At 27.6% G+C, this 18,424-nt stretch overlaps 1 protein-coding gene across 1 annotated transcript; it reads right to left on the bottom strand.

Annotated features, from left to right (window-relative positions):
• Nucleotides 1-226: 226 nt before the first annotated feature.
• On the bottom strand, nucleotides 227-17,966 carry LOC107450643 (uncharacterized). The gene is made up of 11 exons (XM_087167829.1): nucleotides 17,817-17,966; nucleotides 16,547-16,596; nucleotides 15,971-16,145; nucleotides 12,734-12,900; nucleotides 11,817-11,921; nucleotides 8,484-8,645; nucleotides 8,269-8,401; nucleotides 6,498-6,602; nucleotides 5,341-5,492; nucleotides 2,235-2,380; nucleotides 227-545 (listed from the first exon to the last, which is right to left on the bottom strand). The coding sequence occupies exons 1-11, from the start codon at nucleotides 17,866-17,868 to the stop codon at nucleotides 338-340; spliced, it is 1,455 nt and encodes a 484-aa protein (XP_087023955.1). The 5' UTR covers nucleotides 17,869-17,966; the 3' UTR covers nucleotides 227-337.
• Nucleotides 17,967-18,424: the final 458 nt, after the last annotated feature.

The following is an 18,424-nucleotide window of genomic DNA, read 5'->3' as shown; positions in this document are numbered from 1 at the left end:
ATGTGAAAATAAAGTAAGAGATAAGCATTGAAAGAGAAAGATCATTCTGTTCGAATTAATGGACTTAAATCTCCGTTGCGGTAACCTTGGCTATCAATATTTGATTGGTTCAATTGCAAATAAATTTTGCTTATGTAATTTACGAAACATTAAATGAAACAAAAACTTAAGGGATAAACTATAATAAAAAAGTCAAATTAAGTAAGGCACAAAAAATCAGAGTAAATACCTTAACATCACAACAGTTTATTCCTATCTCATAGCATTCTCTGCAAATAACAGCAAGAATGAAGAACAGATAATGAAGATAATGTACAACTATTAAAAATAATCAAATTCATGCACCAGCCAACTTCTTTAGTTCTGCATCAGCAGCAGCTTTCTTTTCTTTTTTTCTACCTTTCAATAGTTTTTCTCGTTCAAGTTCATTAAGATCAGGGTTGATTTTGGTAAAAACTCCAGTACCAAAGGTAGTCATACCATCTCTTAATGTAAATCGTTGGCCATGCTCCATAACCATTGGTTTGATAAACTTCATAGTGATTCTGGAAAACAACAAGATAATTTAAATTTAAAAAAAAGCAAGCTAAAAATTTTGTTGAAAAAAATTATAATTAACTTTGAAAAGCAAGGGTGAACAATTCTATTGGTTTTTCGTCTATCTTAAGTATCTTTAAGTTGAAAAATGCTAATTTTAGATATCACTTTTTTTTAAATCAGGAAATAGCATATGCAGGGGTGATTGTGGGCCCAATTCAAAAATCCTGAAAATGTCTTGAGTAAATCATTCAAAAAATTAATATCTTTATAAATTTAAATCAATGAAATTTTCAAAACATTATATTCTAAATGAATTATATGCAGCATAATTTAAATGAATAATTATGCGTAAGTTTACTGTTATCTCTAATCACATTTATTATTCTACCAGAAAAAATATTTACAAATGAAAGAGATGCCAAGTATAAATTCTAGCTCTAATATTTTTCAATAAAATATACAAGAGTTTCTATTTATAAATGTGAATGGTGATTTTTTGAAACTTCTGAACTTAGGATTTCCAGAAACTTTCGGATCGCGGTTAGCGAAAAACCCGGATTTCTTCCAAAGCACAATCACCTCTGCATATGTAAAATAGTAATAAAGATAAAAAGAAATAAATTCCCACTTTCTAAATTAAATTTATTTAGATGACACTTTTAAACTTAAAACAATAATCTATTGTTTTTAAAACAAGCTGAGTGATCAATTTGATAATTTTTTTAAGAAAATTACAAAAACTTTTTTTGAAAGTACAACTTTATCTGGTTTGTATCTTCAGTCAACAAATTCAATATCAGTATAACTTGACCAAACGACTTGCATTTGATTCATATAATTTTGAAATGTTCTACCACTGTAAAAGATAAAACTAGGTTTTCAGAATATCACAAGTTAGTCATCTTTTCTAAATCTGGTACAAAAAATATGGCGAAAAATGAAACAGTTGAAATATTACTTAAATTATGTTTTTTCAGCATGAATAAAATATTCTTAATATATATATATATATATATATACCCTCCAACTTATGAGGATTTTGAAAATAATTCTTTCTAGTGGTAGCGAACCAAAGTAGAAATTTTTAAAACAAATGGATCTCTCATAAAACTTTTATCAGAACTTAAGAATCTAGTCATATGGCCTGCACTTTTATAAGTAATAGTGGACAAGTTACGCTAAAATAAATTTTTTTAAAATATTAAGACATTAATTTTGCTACCGTCTGAAAAGAAGATTTCTGAAACTACGGAAATTCCGTAGCAGTTGGAGGGTATGTATGTATATATATATATATATATATATATATATATGAATGTTTTTGTTAAAAAACAGTCTACATTCTTTTTTTTATTCATTTTCAGCTAAAAAAAATAAAAAATTCAATAATAAGAAATTATCAATAAAACAATCAGGCTTACAAAAAATGATTAATTTGCATGTAAAATGAGCATGAATAAAACAATCATTATTGATTGTAAGCCCACTTGTATAATCAGTCAGAAATTTCCAAGAAAATACTTCAGCAGTCGATCTGAGATTGATTGCAAATACAGGAGGTTGAGGATTTTAGCCCCCCCCCCTGAGAAAATAATATAAAGTAAATCTAACTAATATAAATAATTTCAGTAAATACAATTAAGTAAAAGGTCTAAATTAAAGTAAACACAATAAAATAATATTAAGTAGCTTACGTAGAGTCTTCTCCAGGCATTATCATGTCTTTTTCAGAAATATCAATTTCAGCTACACAATCCCAAGTTTTAGAGAACACAACAGCTCTATTGTGCTTGACTAATGGAATCTTACGGCCTCCCTCATTTTTAGTCATCAAATACACCTAAGAAATAAAAATATAAATTTATTTTATCACAGTCTAAATAACAAAATTACTTCCTCACTGTACAATCTTGCCATAATTTATTTGCATTTTGATAATATATATATATATATATATATATATATATATATATATATACATACAGTGAACTCTCGCTACAACGATATCCAATACAACAATAACTCCCTTTATTACAATGATGTTCCGTGGTTCCGACGAACTCGCATATGAATTAATGTCAGGCTCCTCTCAATATTACGATATTCTCTGATACGATAAACCCCAGTAAAACTATTTTTTCCCCTAATTTCAACCTTATTTTTTCCATTTATTATTTGTTTTCAAATAATGTAAAAAAATCTTATTTTATCATCTTTTGTCATTTTTTCCATATTTTCTGACAAGAGAAGACTACTGTTGACCACCCCAAGAGCTTCCATTCTTAGAATTGCCTCCCTATCTCTTAAGACACAGATGTAACATTCCTATCTGATTTCATTTTCTTCATGTTAAACGCTGATCATGAGTCTCAAATAACCACAAGCATCACAATAAACACCTGAAAGAGAATTTTTTTCAGTAGAGAGTGGGGGAAGCACCATTCACATTAATTGGCCAACTTGCACATTTTCCATGGAAAAGTAATTCAAAAGGTTAATGCAAGGTAAGTAACATAAAAGAAAAAGGGGAATATCGTACTGCCTCTTTAATAAAAAAAATTTTTTTACATAAGAAATCTAAAAAAAAAAAGAAAAAAAAATATTCCAAAGATAAATGTAAAATAAAACATATTTTGAAGTTTTTTGCAAAAGAGATAACATAAGTCTTTTGTTACAGCAACATTTTACGTAAGGTTACACATTTTCATTTATTATATCCATTCAATAAAATAATTTCTTTATTTTGCCGATAGTTTTCGTTTGCAAAATTCTTCTCATTTAGCTACGAGATTTCCATAACTTAAATATTTTTTTTGTGGTTATTTATTTAACATTTTGAGTCTCAAATTTACTTCTCTTAGAGATTCTAGTAAGTTTTTCATCCTTAACTAATAACTTTCATCCTTAACATCCTCTTTATTTATATTCTGTTGTATGTACTTGGTACATTCTTGCTTTTTTTTTACCTACTCCATTGGTATTTTTTTTCTCCAAAGAATACATTACAGTTCGCATCCAGTCAATGTTTCTCTTTTCACTGCTTGTTTCCTAGTTTTTCACAGCTTTTTAGAGAAGAATGTCATAGAATCCTAGTTTAAGACTCAGTTTTTTCAAATTTCCAGTCAGAAAAAGGTGAAACTTTTCTTTACTTACATTTATCATTTGGAGTTCCCTAAGCCAATCACAGGCTTTATTTCATTATATTTCCAGCCAATTATTTTTTAACTGGACATCACTCCTCTTAAGGGTGTCTTCAGTTCTTTCTGATAGCAACTTTTTAAGTATGCACTACTTAACCTGATAATTGTGCTACTCGCCCTTAATATGTTTGAAAGTGTGCACCATCTCTTTTCTTTTTCGGACATGGGTGCTTCATCTGTACAGCACAATGCCTTGCAGCTTTGATTTATTTTAAAAGCTTTAACATTATAAGCCATTAAATAACTTAAAAATTTTAAATTTCTTAAAAAAAATTTCAATTTATTGAATTTGATACAAATCTACTTAAGCTTTTGAATTTATCAACACATTTATCTCAAACAATTTTTAAGAGGTAAAAATTTGAAAAATATAATTTTGACTACAGTTTTATGATTTAAATGATTATGCATTACCAGGAGTGATTGTGAGCCCAACTAAAAAAATCCTGAAAATTTCTCAAGTAAAATCATTAATGACGCATTTAAAAAAAATAATTGTCTTAAATCATTGATATTTTCACAATATGAAATTCTAAATAAATTATATGCAGCGCAATTTAAATTAATAATTTAGTACAAATTTATTTTTATCTCTCATCACATTTATTATTCTAGCAGAAAAAATATTTACAAATGAAAGAGATGCCAAGTATAAATTCTAGTTACAATATTTTTAATAAAATATAAAAGAATTTTTATACATAAATGTGATCAATGATTTCTTGAATCTTCCGGACCTTGGATTTCCGGATCAAGGGGGAGCGAAAAATCCGGAATTTTTCCTCTGCATTGCTTAATAATGGTTCTTTTAAATCTTTGATTCAATTAAATGGACCCTTTTCATACCTAATCATAGTTGTCCAGACATCCCACATTGGACCAATGCCTTTATTTAAATCCATCCTATTCTGCTGTGTTCTATTTCTGACACTTGAGTGCTGTTTTCTTTCCTGGATAACAAGAAAGTCTGTATCCACTGAATCTATCCATTTTAAATAAGGTCTTTCATTTTTATAGTTTGTTAATGATTTAAAAATAGAATTTTTTTTTCTTCTTTAATGTGGAATCCATTCTAAATATATATACTACCCAGTTCAGTTAATTAATTTTTATGTCTTACAATATCTGGCTGTGCGCGGATTTTACAAAGCTCAAAGTTAATAAGTATAGCCCGGAGTCTCTATTCCACTAAAAATGGCCCCCTGAATGGTTTGCATATGGCATTTCAATACATTTTACTAGTTTTGAAAAATAAAATTTCTAGCAAAGGTTATATTGTTTGCTTATGGGAAATTTAAGCTTATATTTTACTATTCATATCATTTTTCTTCAGCTATCAACATGAATTTTTTTTATATATTGCACCCAACTCAAATAGACTTCCTGTATTTCCCAGGAAGAAAGTAGAACCCTTGAATGAACAAATGTAAATAGCTAGTTGATTTCAATAAAATAGTTATATGATTTAAATTTTATACAGAAATTCTTTTCAATATCTTAAAGAGTTGGCTACCTTTGAAAAAAAAAAAGATTAAGTTTAGGGAAAAAGAGTCTGAGGTAAAATGTCTAAGATTCATAAATCAAAAGATAATTCACTCACTTGAGCCTGACAGAAATCATGTTGCTTAGCAGTACCAGGTTGGCACAGCATCATTCCTCGTCGAACATCATCACGCTTCACACCTCTCACTAAGGCACCCAATTGATCACCAGCTTGAGCTTCTTCTAAAACTTGCTTAAACATTTCAATACCTATTTTGTCAAAATGTTTCAATGAAAAAACATTTCAAAAACAAATCTTTGAAATGAAGAAACAATATTCTTCAAATAATGCTATTGATAAAAGAAAGATTGTCAAGATTTGTATTTCACGTTAAGTTTTTTTAAAAATCAATAATACATAGGGTATTGGATTAATACAATCAATAAATTTCAGAAAACAATCATTAGGTCAATTGTAATTAAAAATACTTAATAACACTTAATATTCTTACATAACAAGGGTAAAAACTACTGTATTTTAATTTTGAGAAAAAGTAATTTTAAGCCCATACAGCCTTGAGAAATGCTTACTAGTAGCAACATCTAAATATTCCTTTTACAAAACATAAATAAAAAAATAATTCTGAATCTCAAAATATTCATCATGAGAAGTGGAGGTAAAAACTGCATTTTAACAAAATTTTTACACAATTTCATAACTTGTTTATGATTTTCAGAAAAAACTTAAATTTCTTTTTTATTTTTTTTATAAGGAATACTTAAAAAAAAATTGATTTTTAAGTAACAGGAAAAAAGTTTTATTTTCTTTAACAACAGATAAATTTTACTTTACATATAACAAAAGTTTTTGTTCTAGATTATGATGTCACAGAACACAGTCTGTTAATGACACTGTAACAGTAAATACAATAAAAATGATTGGCCAGTAATAGTGAGAGTTAGTGATCGAAGCGACAGTATAAATAAAATTAGTCTCCGTAAATTAAGTTGCAAATTTGAGAAATGCATTTTTATATTGATTTTGATGCAATTTAGTTATTTAAACAAAAGAGTCATTAAACTAAACCATTATAATTTTTTTCTAATTTTAAAATTTCTATTAATATTTCAGATTACTAAAAAGTCAAATATTTTTTATGTAATCAAAATTAGAATTCCTTTCTTTATAATTGAATGAAGAATTTTCATAAGTAAATGCTTCTGTAAATAGTTATTTTATGAATAGCGCTTAGTATAATGCAAAATTTTTCATACCTGTTATAGTTGCATCAAACTGTTTCTTATATCCAATTATTTCACTCTTCATTCCTTTTTTGATTGTGCCCCGTTCAAGACGCCCAGTGACGACTGTTCCACGCCCTTAAAAATATTTATTTCTTATGATTATTTAGTCCAAGAACATACATAAAAATAATCAACACTAGAATAAAAAGGCATTTATTTTCAACACATGTATCCTCAGTGCAAGAGGTTCACAAATAATAATTATATATATATATATATATATATATATATATATATATATATATATATATATATATATATATATATATATATATATATATATATATATATATATATATATATATATATATATATATATGGCGTGGGAAATGCCAGAAAAGCTTACTTTTCTGAGCAAAATGACTCATTATATTATAATTAGATTTTCGAATGCATCCCCTAGAAAATTATCTAATTTTAAGTTACAGCCTATTACAGCCGCAACATTCATTTTATCAATATAATTGCAATTATGGAATAATTACAGAAGTAGACAGTCAACGGAGATGAAAAATTTTGTTTTAATTTTTAACATAACATTTAACAGGCAAATTGTTTTTTTCTAAGTGTTTCTTGATTTCAAAATAATCAATGCAGCCTCAGAAAATCAAAGCACGTTTTACCCTAAGGAACAAAAATATTTGAAACTAATGCAGCTCAGCCTAATTGAAACTGGAGTAATAAGATAAAACTATCTAAAGTAATATATATCTCTCAAGAAAACAGAAAGACAAAACATAATTTCAGTTTTGTTTCTCGACAGTTTTCAACATAATCACATCTTGAAAGCATTGCAGTTTTAGGAAATAGTTATGCATTAAAAAGAAAAACTGATCAATGTGTACAGTAGCAAAAGAATTAAAAGACAAAAATAGTAGGAAACATTATACAGGGGATAATCAATGTTCTTTTAATAATTAGTATCTTTTAAAAAAATAATAATTCAACAAAGAAAAATTTTCTGGATATTTTATTATCTAGAATCTAGGTTAGCAAGTTTCTGCCGAGATGGTTAAAACCACTGGTAGAAACCGGTTAAAACTGGCATGGCAGAAATTCAGAAAATGACATAAAAGTACTGAGATTGACATATAATGGATAATTCATAGAAAAAACAATTAAATGCTAAACAAAGTACAATTTATTTACAAAATTATCACCATTCAAGATCAAATATTACATTGTTTGCACTCTGCAGTAATCTATAACTAAAGGTAAGTTTTGATGTAGTTTTGAAGATAAACAATTTCTCAAATTGCTATGCACGAAGGAGAAATTTGAGAAGATTCTCCAAGTCCGGCAGAGTTTAATATAATAAACTAAAATCTAGTATTTATATTTATTATTACAATACTTTATTCGTTATTTTATGTAAATATTTGATATGCTGCACTCTTTATATTTAATATAAACAAAATAATATACATTTGCAAACAATGAATTAAAAAGTTTGTTACAGTTACATGGAGTTACATTTTTCAGTTTACTTAAACAAAATGTCATTAAGCAATTACCAGAACTAATATAGAAGTTTTTTTAGTTTCTGCCAGTTTTTACCGGTTATAACCAATTTCTGCCACTGGCATGGCAAAAACCAGTTTCTGCTGGCAAAAAGCCAACCCTGTCTAGAATAATTCTAGTCCTGATTAAAAAGGAGAACTGAACTCAGAAGTAGTTATAATTTCAATCTTACAAAAAAAAAAAAAGTTTAAAATGCACAATATAATATTTTTCTTATTACCTGGAATTGTATGAACATGTTCAATTGGTAGCAGAAAAGGTTTGTCAAGATCTCGAACTGGATTAGGGATATATTCATCAATAGTCCCAAGAAGCTTCATAATTGCATCAGCTCCTTTTTCTGGGTTTTTCCCCTAATATTTAATAATATCAATAACTGGAAGTAAATGGGCTAAAAATTATAATCAAACAAATGAAAAATAACAGCTAACTCACTTCTAAAGCATTTAGAGCAGATCCATGAATAAAAGGAATATCATCCCCTTTATAGCCAATTTCAGACATTAGTTCTCTTAACTCCATTTCCACCAACTCTATCATTTCTTGGTCAGCACTGTCTACTTTATTTATAAAAACAACAATGTGTTCAATACCAATCTGAATAATAAAGAAAAGAAAATTAGTACAAAAACTACGAATAACTATTTTTAGGAGAATAATAAATAGATATACACAATTATTACAGGATAAATATTAAATAGAGTGAGATATTTGGTGCCTATTAATGCAGTTAGATACAGACAAAAAGGATTAATTAGACTTCCTTTTCCCTTGTAATGGCGTACTTCACATCCTTTGATGAATACATAATATTTTAATGGTCAAAACAGTGTTTACGTATTACATTTAGCATTATGCAAACCATTTTAATTTATTTTAGAAAGTGAATAAAACTACAATGTAATTTTTATGAAAGTTAGCATAAACAACAAAATTTTGTAACATTCTGTAGATTGACAACATTAAAATACACCAATCAATTAACATTATTAGCCAAATTGCATTCTATTTACATTTTTGCTTGATGATTATTTTTGTAGCAATCTCACAGAGTCATCAACTGCAACATAAGAGTTTTCAATATTTAATAATTTGCAATTCTTTAATTTTCCAATTAAACTAACAGAAGCTTATTTTCATATAATTAATATACTTTAAAATGCATATGAAAAGTTGATGAAAAATATGCATAAATTTCAGACCATTGAGAGCAAAAATCTTGATTTTTAATATCTCATTTATTAAAAAAAATAACATGCTTTAATAATAATAAAAATACATCGTAATCAAGCTGAATAAAAAAATAATAATGGTAAAGGGTGAAAAAACTAAAGTAGCTCAGAAAAATCATTAAAGATAAATAAAAATTTTTTAATTGTAAAGTGAAAATAAAACAGAAGATAAATGTAATCTTACTTAAGTACCTTTTCTTATTATTTAAGACTAAACTTTTTGAAGTTATATATTAGTGTATTAACTGGAAAAAATTATGCCCCCCCCCCCAAAAAAAAAGAAAAACTAAAAACAAGTTTTTTTATTTTTAAGAAAAAAATAAGGAAACAAGTTAGGCAGTGAAAGAAAACAAATGTCAATAAAAACAAAGGTACCTATTTCAGAATTGCAGCTTCTAGAAAAATAATATAGTGGAAGACAAAAAAAAGAGAGAGAGAGAGAGTGAGACAGAGAATAATTTTTTTATTTTAAATTATGCTTTTACTTATTTAACAATGAAAATCTTAGTTTTCTATATTAACGTATTTACAGGAATAATTCAAGGCAATAAAAGCGCAGACAAAAACTTTTTTTTTTAGAATCTTCACATTTATAAAAATATTAAAGATGCAGAGAATTATAAATATAACAGAACCATAAGATATAATAAAATAAAAGACTGACAAATCAGCTATAAAAAAATAAAAGAAATTGTAACATTAAAGAGAAACTAAAAAAAATAAATAATAATAATTCAAAAAAACAAAATTTGAAGGTAAAAAATTTCATTTTATCATATTGTATTTTCAAGAGAATAATGTAATACGAAAAGTAATTACAAGTAAAATTATAGGCAAAATAAATGAAACAAAGAAGATTTACTTGAAAAAAAAAAGTTTTATAATATAATTTTTATTAATATTACGTAGCTCAACATATGGCATTTTTTAACCCACTGGGTACTCTTGGGTGTCTTTAGGTACCTCTAAAAAACTGACAGCAATTTTTTACTTTTTGGTCCTACTAAAAACAATACTAAAAGTAAATTTAATATTACAATGTAGCAGACACAATACTAAGAGATTTCTTCTTCTAGCAAGGTGAGAAAAACTAAAATCAGAAAAAATGAGTAAATATGGCATTCCATGTCTTTCCCTTGGTTTTATATAAAGTTAGTTTCAGGTAATTTACAGAGAAAATGTTGTAATTATCGATTGCTCAGTAATTTATCATTAAACTTAACTGAATGACAGATGAACCATTAATCTCCAGAATTATATAACTTAGTAATAGTAATTAATGTAGATTTCAATGGAAAAGGAACTGGAAATAAATGTGTTAGACTTAACTTCTAGAATCTCACCCACTCATAACAAAATGGTCCGTCTTAATTTAACTTATATACAACAAAAGAGAACATAAAAAAAGCACTGGCTGCTAGTTCATATTTATATAAAGGAATTTATCGCCTTAACACGATGACTGCTGTGCCACCCATATTCGGGTGACGCTTATTTGACTACTTGCAAAAAGTTATTTGTATGCATTAGAAAAGATATTTTACAGTAAGTAACAAAACTATTGAATTGTTATAAAAGCAATACAAAAAGGATTTATTAAGAAAATGATCGCGAGCCTCGTAAAAGCTATCTTGTTCACTTCTATTTGACTCACTAAGAAATAAGTTTTCCATTTTTCTTTTCAAAATTGAAACAAATTAGGGAAAAGATTTTAAGTTATACTTCACTTTACTCGACAGATTTAAACTGATCATGTAAAGTGACGAGATCAGAAAGCGATGCGAAGCAACTGACATGATACAATAGAAACAAATCGAGCCAGATATTAGTCTTGTGACCATCAGAGACTCTCATTATCAAAATATAAGGAGTACAGCGGCATTTCTGGCCTAAAGGAGATTTCATTGTAAATGTATGCATCAGTCATTGTGTTAAAAGATGTTTAATAAAGTTATGTCAAAGATTTTAAAAAGGAATGTTCTTGATAATATAAAAAATTTGGAATTCAGAGATACCGTGTGAGAGGTTTCATACTTAAAGAAAAAAGTCCATGATAATAATAAAAGTATAAAACTTAAGAATTTCTATGATATAAAAATTTCATAGAATGGAAAAGAGCAATATATATGTACAAAAACTAACTCTGAATTTGTAATAATTTCTAGTAGCTAAATTGATATAAAAAATTTAAGTAACCTGTAATCAGTGCAGCAATAGCAATTGAGAGATATTCCATCATTCTTTTCCCAATACTATAATAACTTCACAATAACAATGTATCTATTATTTAAATCAGTTTTTGATTGTTTAAAATCTTAGAATGAAACTAATAGAATTTATTAAATTTATAATTCCGAGCTTGAATTTGTTACTTTTCTTAAAGTACATATAGTACTCAGAAATTGCTGCCTCGGTCACGTACAATTTTATTCAATTAATATGACACATTTGACCCATGACACTAATTTTCATGAACTAATAAAAACATAAAAATGTATATTAATAAACTCAATAAATAGAATGACTAATTAATTACCTGCTTGGCTAAGACCAAATGCTCTCTAGTTTGAGGCATAGCTCCATCAGTTGCAGCAACTACTAGGACTGCACCATCCATTTGTGAAGTGCCAGTTATCATATTCTTTGAAAAAAATATAGAATAAAATATTATAAAAACATTTTTAAACCTCAATATACTACAAATTAAAAACAAAAACTTTCTTTATCACTTATGCATCACAGTTGGTATATTAAAATTTTTTATTCACTTAGAAACTCACAGTATAAGGTTAATTGTATCAATTGTTCGAAATTTTAATATTTTTGTAAGAGTACGCTTGTTTATTATCAAATCCAAGTAACTGTTCATTTCATTATGATTGACATGTTAACAAAATTTTCTTACAAATAAAATCATAATATTTACATATTTTATAAGCTAAATGATCATTTTTTTCTTTAAACAATGTCTTGAAAAGAAGAAAAGAGATGAATGGTAGACAACCATGCAGTTGATGGGTGGAGCAAACAGACCCTCTTAGTTTTATTAATTAGTAAAATGTTCCAAACAATTTCAGCAATTTGTTCGGTAAAAATTATGAAGTTTACAATTTTTACATAATATTGCATCTTTAAATCAAATATGCATAACATATAATTCCTATTATAAATAATCAATAAATGACAAACTAAAAACAATTATGAACATAATGAAAATATTTTTATAATTACTCAGACTATAAATGAGCTGTTTTATTATATAGCATTGACATGATATTCAACAAACTATACACAGATTAAAAACTGTTCAATAAATAACAAATAAAAATTCTTAAAATTTTTCAAGCAGTTACACATAAAACAGCAAAAACGATAAAAAAGAAGTTGTTAGAAGAAAATTTAATAGTGAATATTTAAAATTAAAAAAAAAGAAAAAAAATTAATTTATTTTACCTTGATATAATCTGCATGCCCTGGACAATCTGTATGTCCATAGTGCCTCTTTTCAGTGGTGTATTCAATATGAGCAACATTAATTGTTATACCACGAGCACGTTCCTCTGGAGCATTATCAATATCTTCATATTTCTTAAGTTTCGCCATCTTCTTATCAGCAAGTACTAAGAAAAGACATACAAAGTAAATAAAGTAAGAAAAAAAAAGTTTTAGTAAGACAATTTTAAACCATAAGATCAATAATTTCTGATAAAATTTTTAATGTTTCATCTTAATTATTGTTAACACCTCCTAACTTATCCACCATTAATGAAGTATATAGTATTTTACTAGGAGACATAAAAATCTCCTGTATTTTAGTCAAACATTTCTTTGCCAACAGAGGTTATTTCAGTTTCTTTAAATAAAAGGTCCTGCATTGTGAAATCATGAAAAATCTACAATTTTTGTGAATCTACAATTAATGTTGAATGTATGATTCTTTCTACCAAGGCCTTTTCGTTAATAGGGGAAAATAAGGTCAAGTTTTTGTGGAAAAAAAAACAAGTTTTTAAAGGAATTTTAATTTCAAAACTTTGAATTAAACACACAAGCAATGTTCTTCAAGGAAAGTTGTTGTAAAAGTCCGTTTAACTGTGATCTATTTTTTTAAAGAGTTCATTTAAAAGAATTTTGTGAAGGATCCATTTTAACGATAATTTCTTCTTTCCCTCTTATGAAAAAAACCATTTTTATTAAACAACCTTAGATAAAATAGGTATTAATATTTTTTATTTTTCTTAAAAAAAAAAAGAAATTTAAAAAAAATAATGTGTGTGTCCCTCTAAATGGGATATTTACGACTATATGTTGGGCAAAAAAACTAAAAAATTTGCTTAATGTTTGTCGCTTCCAAGCTCTAGATCAGGATTTACATTTATCTTTAAGATAATCTTAATTACAATTAAAGATATTGAGCACAAAGTAATAAAATTTAATTTATTATTATTCTTTCTGAAAAAACAAATTCATTTGTAATACTAAGTTGCAAGCAATTTAAATAATCTTTAGAAATATTCTCTTGAGAAGAAAATTGAGTTTCATTTATTCACGCAAAGTTTAAAAATATTTCTAAACATGTATCTCTGTGAAAAAGATTATATATTTCAGTTGTTAGATAAGAATAAATTGTGTAAATTAGGAAATTAACTTATTTTCTCGCAAAAAGCTATTGCTGCATTCAAAGTCATTTATCGCAATACAATGGATCAAAGTTTGTTTTTTTTTAGGACGGATTCTTCAAATTTAATTTACCTATAAATTTAAAGAAGTGCACTTAATGATAGATTTAATTATTTTAAGTTGCAAAAGATGTCAGCAAAGTTGGTAAGCTTTTTAAGCCAAAGCATATTGATTACACAAGAGTATACAGAGTTCTCTCTAAGAATAAAAAAGGACAGGATGCTTCCTCACAGAAAAGACCACTTTGAGTTTCAAAGAGCACTCTCTTACCACTGTTAAAAGTTATCAAAGTGAAATATTATGTAATAACTGAATTTGACCCTCAATTTTTAAATAACTCTCTTTTACTATTTTATATGCACATTTCACAAAATAAATAGAAAGATTTGAAGTTTTTGAAAAATAATTAAAGGCAAGCTAAAAGATAATCTCTGTACATAAATTTTCTTCAAAAAAATAAATAAATAAATTATTAGTTGAGAAACAACTTGAAAGCTTTATTTTACATATCATGAGAATTCTAACTATATATATATATAACTAGACAAAATAAGAAAAATCTTACTATAATAAAAGAATGAAATTAAAGTTAAATAATTAGAAAAACTAAATAAATGGGAAGTGGACTTTTCATTAAAACAGGTGGTTAAGAAAATCTTTTCCTGAAAAAAAAAATCCTGAGTTCTAAGGGATAGCGGCATATCTTTTATAGAAAGGGAAAGAAGGAGCATTTATAGGGTTTAAAGTGAACCATCAATTGCACTGTGTTACATGCGGAGTTAAGTGCAAAATATGTGACTTAACTGAGTTTGAAAGCAGAATGATTGCAGGCGCTCGAAGCGTCAGAACCAGTATTAGAAAAAAGGCAGCTCTTCTGAAGTATTTGAGAGCAGCAGTTATTAATGCGTACAGAGAGTGGATTACAAAGCATAAAATCAGGTCTTAACGTCAGGCTTGTGGTCGTTACAGGTTACTGAATGCTCGAGCTGAAAGGAGACTTGCCAGAGTTGTCCAGTCTAATAGAAGAGCAACAGTATGTCAAATAGGAATCTTAATGAAGGTGCAACTGCAAAAGTCTCTGAACGAGCTGTGAGCCACACATTACACCATATAGGTAATAGGAGCCAACGACTGTTAGCCTTGAACAAGAGCAGAAGTCTCCAGTTTGCAAAGGAGCATAAGGATAGGACATTAGATGACTGGAAAAAGGTATTGTGGTCTGATGAATCAAAATTTCAATTACACCATACAGATGTTATGTTAATAGTGTACCCTGCTGGGGATGGATACTTTCAGCAAGACAATGCTCCTTGTCATACAGCTCATATTGTCGTCAGATAGATTGAAGAACATGACGGCGACTTAACCTTGCTTTGTTTGCCTGCACAATCACCAGATTTCAATCCAATTGAAAATTTGTAGTAAGATTGAATGGGGCATCAGACAGCTTGATCTAGTGCCATTCAATCTAAAACTAAAAAGCACGATTCATTAATTATGGGGTCAAATTCTTCCTACCACCATCTCATAGAATCTATGCCAAGAAGAATTCAAGCAGTATTGCGGGTAACGATGGTTCAACAGTATATTGATGGTGCGGTTAGTGTATGTGTATAAATATTTGTGTGCGTAAATATATAGACATATTTTACAAATAATTTGCTAAAAATGTATTTCCAAATAGCATTGAAATGTTTCACAGGATGATTATGTTGTACTACCAGTCATTCAAGAAGTAACTCTTCAATTAAATAAATATATATATTCAATTAAATAAATATATATAAAGTCAGACTATACGTCCATAATATCTAAAGAGAGAGAAAAAAAGCTATTTAAAAGAGCTGCAAAAGCAGTTCTAGGGTCACCAGAAAGTGCCTAGACTCATTTGAAAAAAAAAAAAATTCATAACTTCAAGATCAAAATTGGGATTAAGAAAATTAGTAAGTCTGAGGGACATCATTCAAGAGATAAAAATTTATCGAACATAAATATCGAAAAGCGTTAAGTCACCTTTTGTAATTGCTGCTGTAAGTGTAGTTTTGCCATGATCAACGTGACCAATTGTTCCAATATTACAATGAGGCTTATCCCGTTGAAAAACTTTCTTTGCACCAGGAACAGTTGCGGTAGCAAGATATCTTTTAATAGATATATTCAAAAGGTTTGATGCAGCAACACTTGGAAGCTAGAAGTAAAATTGATCTCTTACAAATTTGATTAGATAATGAGTAATCAAATCAAATATAAAATAAACAATCCCTTGAAAATATTTGAAAAACATGAAGGTTGTAATAAAAGTTACTATGTTTGTAGCGCTCAAAAATAGATTACCTGGATAATTTTAGGTATGCTTTTCACTAAAAATCAACTACATTTAAGAATTCCTGCAAATGTATCTCATAAATTTTAAATTGGATAATTTATTAAGAAAATTATAGTGAAATAAAAGCTAAAAAAGATTACTAAATCACAATTTGAAACATACAATTTTATAAGACAAATAAAAGTAGGATTAAATTTTGAATTAAAGTATTGAACAAATTAGTATATAAAATGAAAATTAAGAAACAGTGAACAGCAACTTACATAAAATGATCCTTTGGATGATGATCCAAGCAAAACATATTGATTCAAACCTGAAAATTAACAAAACAAAAATTGAATTAAATCAATCAGAAAGGAATAATTTTCTTTAACAAGAAAAAATACCTATTCAATATATTATAGATTTAATGCACTTTTTACAGGTTATGCAAAATTGTTAAGAGCCCCAATTATAAAAAAAGTTATGTTTATATAACAAAGAGAAACAAAACTTATTCCATTTAATCTGACTACCTCTTATATTTTCAGGGGTTTGTCTAGTTTTTTCTGAGAGGTACCTATTTTATGAAGATTTCGACATAATTTGTGAAAATTAAAAATTATATTAAAAAATCAACACAAAAATATGGTAAACATATGGATTTATCAATTCTTACAGGATACAAAAATAAAATTTTAAGATAAAGTATTTTGTGAAACTACCGTTTTTCCTAAAGTTGAATTTGTGAAGGTAACATAGTAAATTTGGCCTGGACAGACCCCTGATTTTGTACATTGGTTAAATAAATATATAAAAAAAACTGCAACAATATTTCTAAGGAATCTTCCATTTAAAGGTTCTAGCATATGACATAAGTCTTGAAAGTAATCAGATTGTAAAAGCAAGGAATGCCTATTTTTTAAAAATTTTCTCAACTTGCAAAAGCTTTGCTGTATTTAAGGAAATGGAGAAAAAAACTGACAATTTTTTGGAGTTAAGATACATGTGCATTGGAACTATGAAACTGAGTGAAATATTTGGCAATGATGATTAATAATAATGAATAAAAAAATTTATTAATTTCTTTTAGGGCTAAGGTGGCATTAGTAGGATATTTGAATTTTCTTATTAAATACTCAGTCAAAAGATTATCCATTGAAAATTTCAGATTTACTCAGTCAAAAGATTATCCATTGAAAATTTCAGATTTAACTCCATCCAATTTATTGAAATAAATTAGTTTATACAGGTAAAAAAGTTAGAGAATTTTTTATTTCTTTATATAACCATTTAATAAGTGAGCGGTGCCGGCTGCATGGTCTAGGCAAGGCCAGGGAATTTAAAAAGTATTAGATTAAAATACATTTTGCTTCGTAATTTAAACTATTTTTTCTCTTTATGAATTAAATAATGACCAAAATATTATTTTATAATGATAAATGACCTTCTATATGTAAGGAACAACAGAAGTAAGATATACCCGGTCATTTAGAAATATTAACAAATGAAATTAAATTTCACTATAATCACATTAATAAGCTTCTAACTTACTAGAGCTACCTAGAATTTTTCGAATGGTTAATAAATTGCTAAAGGATAGCATTTTATTTGTGTAAATTATTATGCAATATTAAGATCAGTTGTGTTCATTTGTAAATAAGCCAATACAGTTAAAATTAAGATTTCTAACTGCAGCTGGAAACTAGAATGACATACAGATGGCGCTGCGGAAGAATCACAAATTCTTTTAAAAGGGTCATTCTCACTGCACGCAAAAATGTGCAGATGATAGCTCGTTCGGGACGTTACAGAGTAAAGATTTGTAATATTCAAGCTCTGTGCTACTATGTCGTCACAACGTTTTGAACGTGGCGGAAAGACAATGTCAATCCCATCTAGAAGGACACGCAAGTTACCGATCCTCTATCCCGACATGGAAAAATACAAAATAACTCTTGGCGGCATTTGTGAAAATAAAACACGGATTTTAATTTGAACCGGTAGAGAAAGAGGATTGTACCGACTTTTTGACTTCATTCCACCTGAGGGAGCTATAAGACCCAAGCAATCGATTGACCATATTCTGGAATCAACAAAGTTTGAAACTCCGATTACCTTGGAAAACGGAAAATACATCTACTTGGAAGTAGCTGAGTCTC

This window comes from Parasteatoda tepidariorum, chromosome 7, assembly GCF_982258835.1.
Source record: "Parasteatoda tepidariorum strain Cologne lab strain chromosome 7, Ptep-v5.0, whole genome shotgun sequence".
Classification (NCBI taxonomy): Eukaryota; Metazoa; Arthropoda; class Arachnida; order Araneae; family Theridiidae; genus Parasteatoda; species Parasteatoda tepidariorum.
The sequence above is the reverse complement of the archived record's forward strand: the minus strand, read 5'-3'. Positions and strand labels throughout refer to the sequence as shown.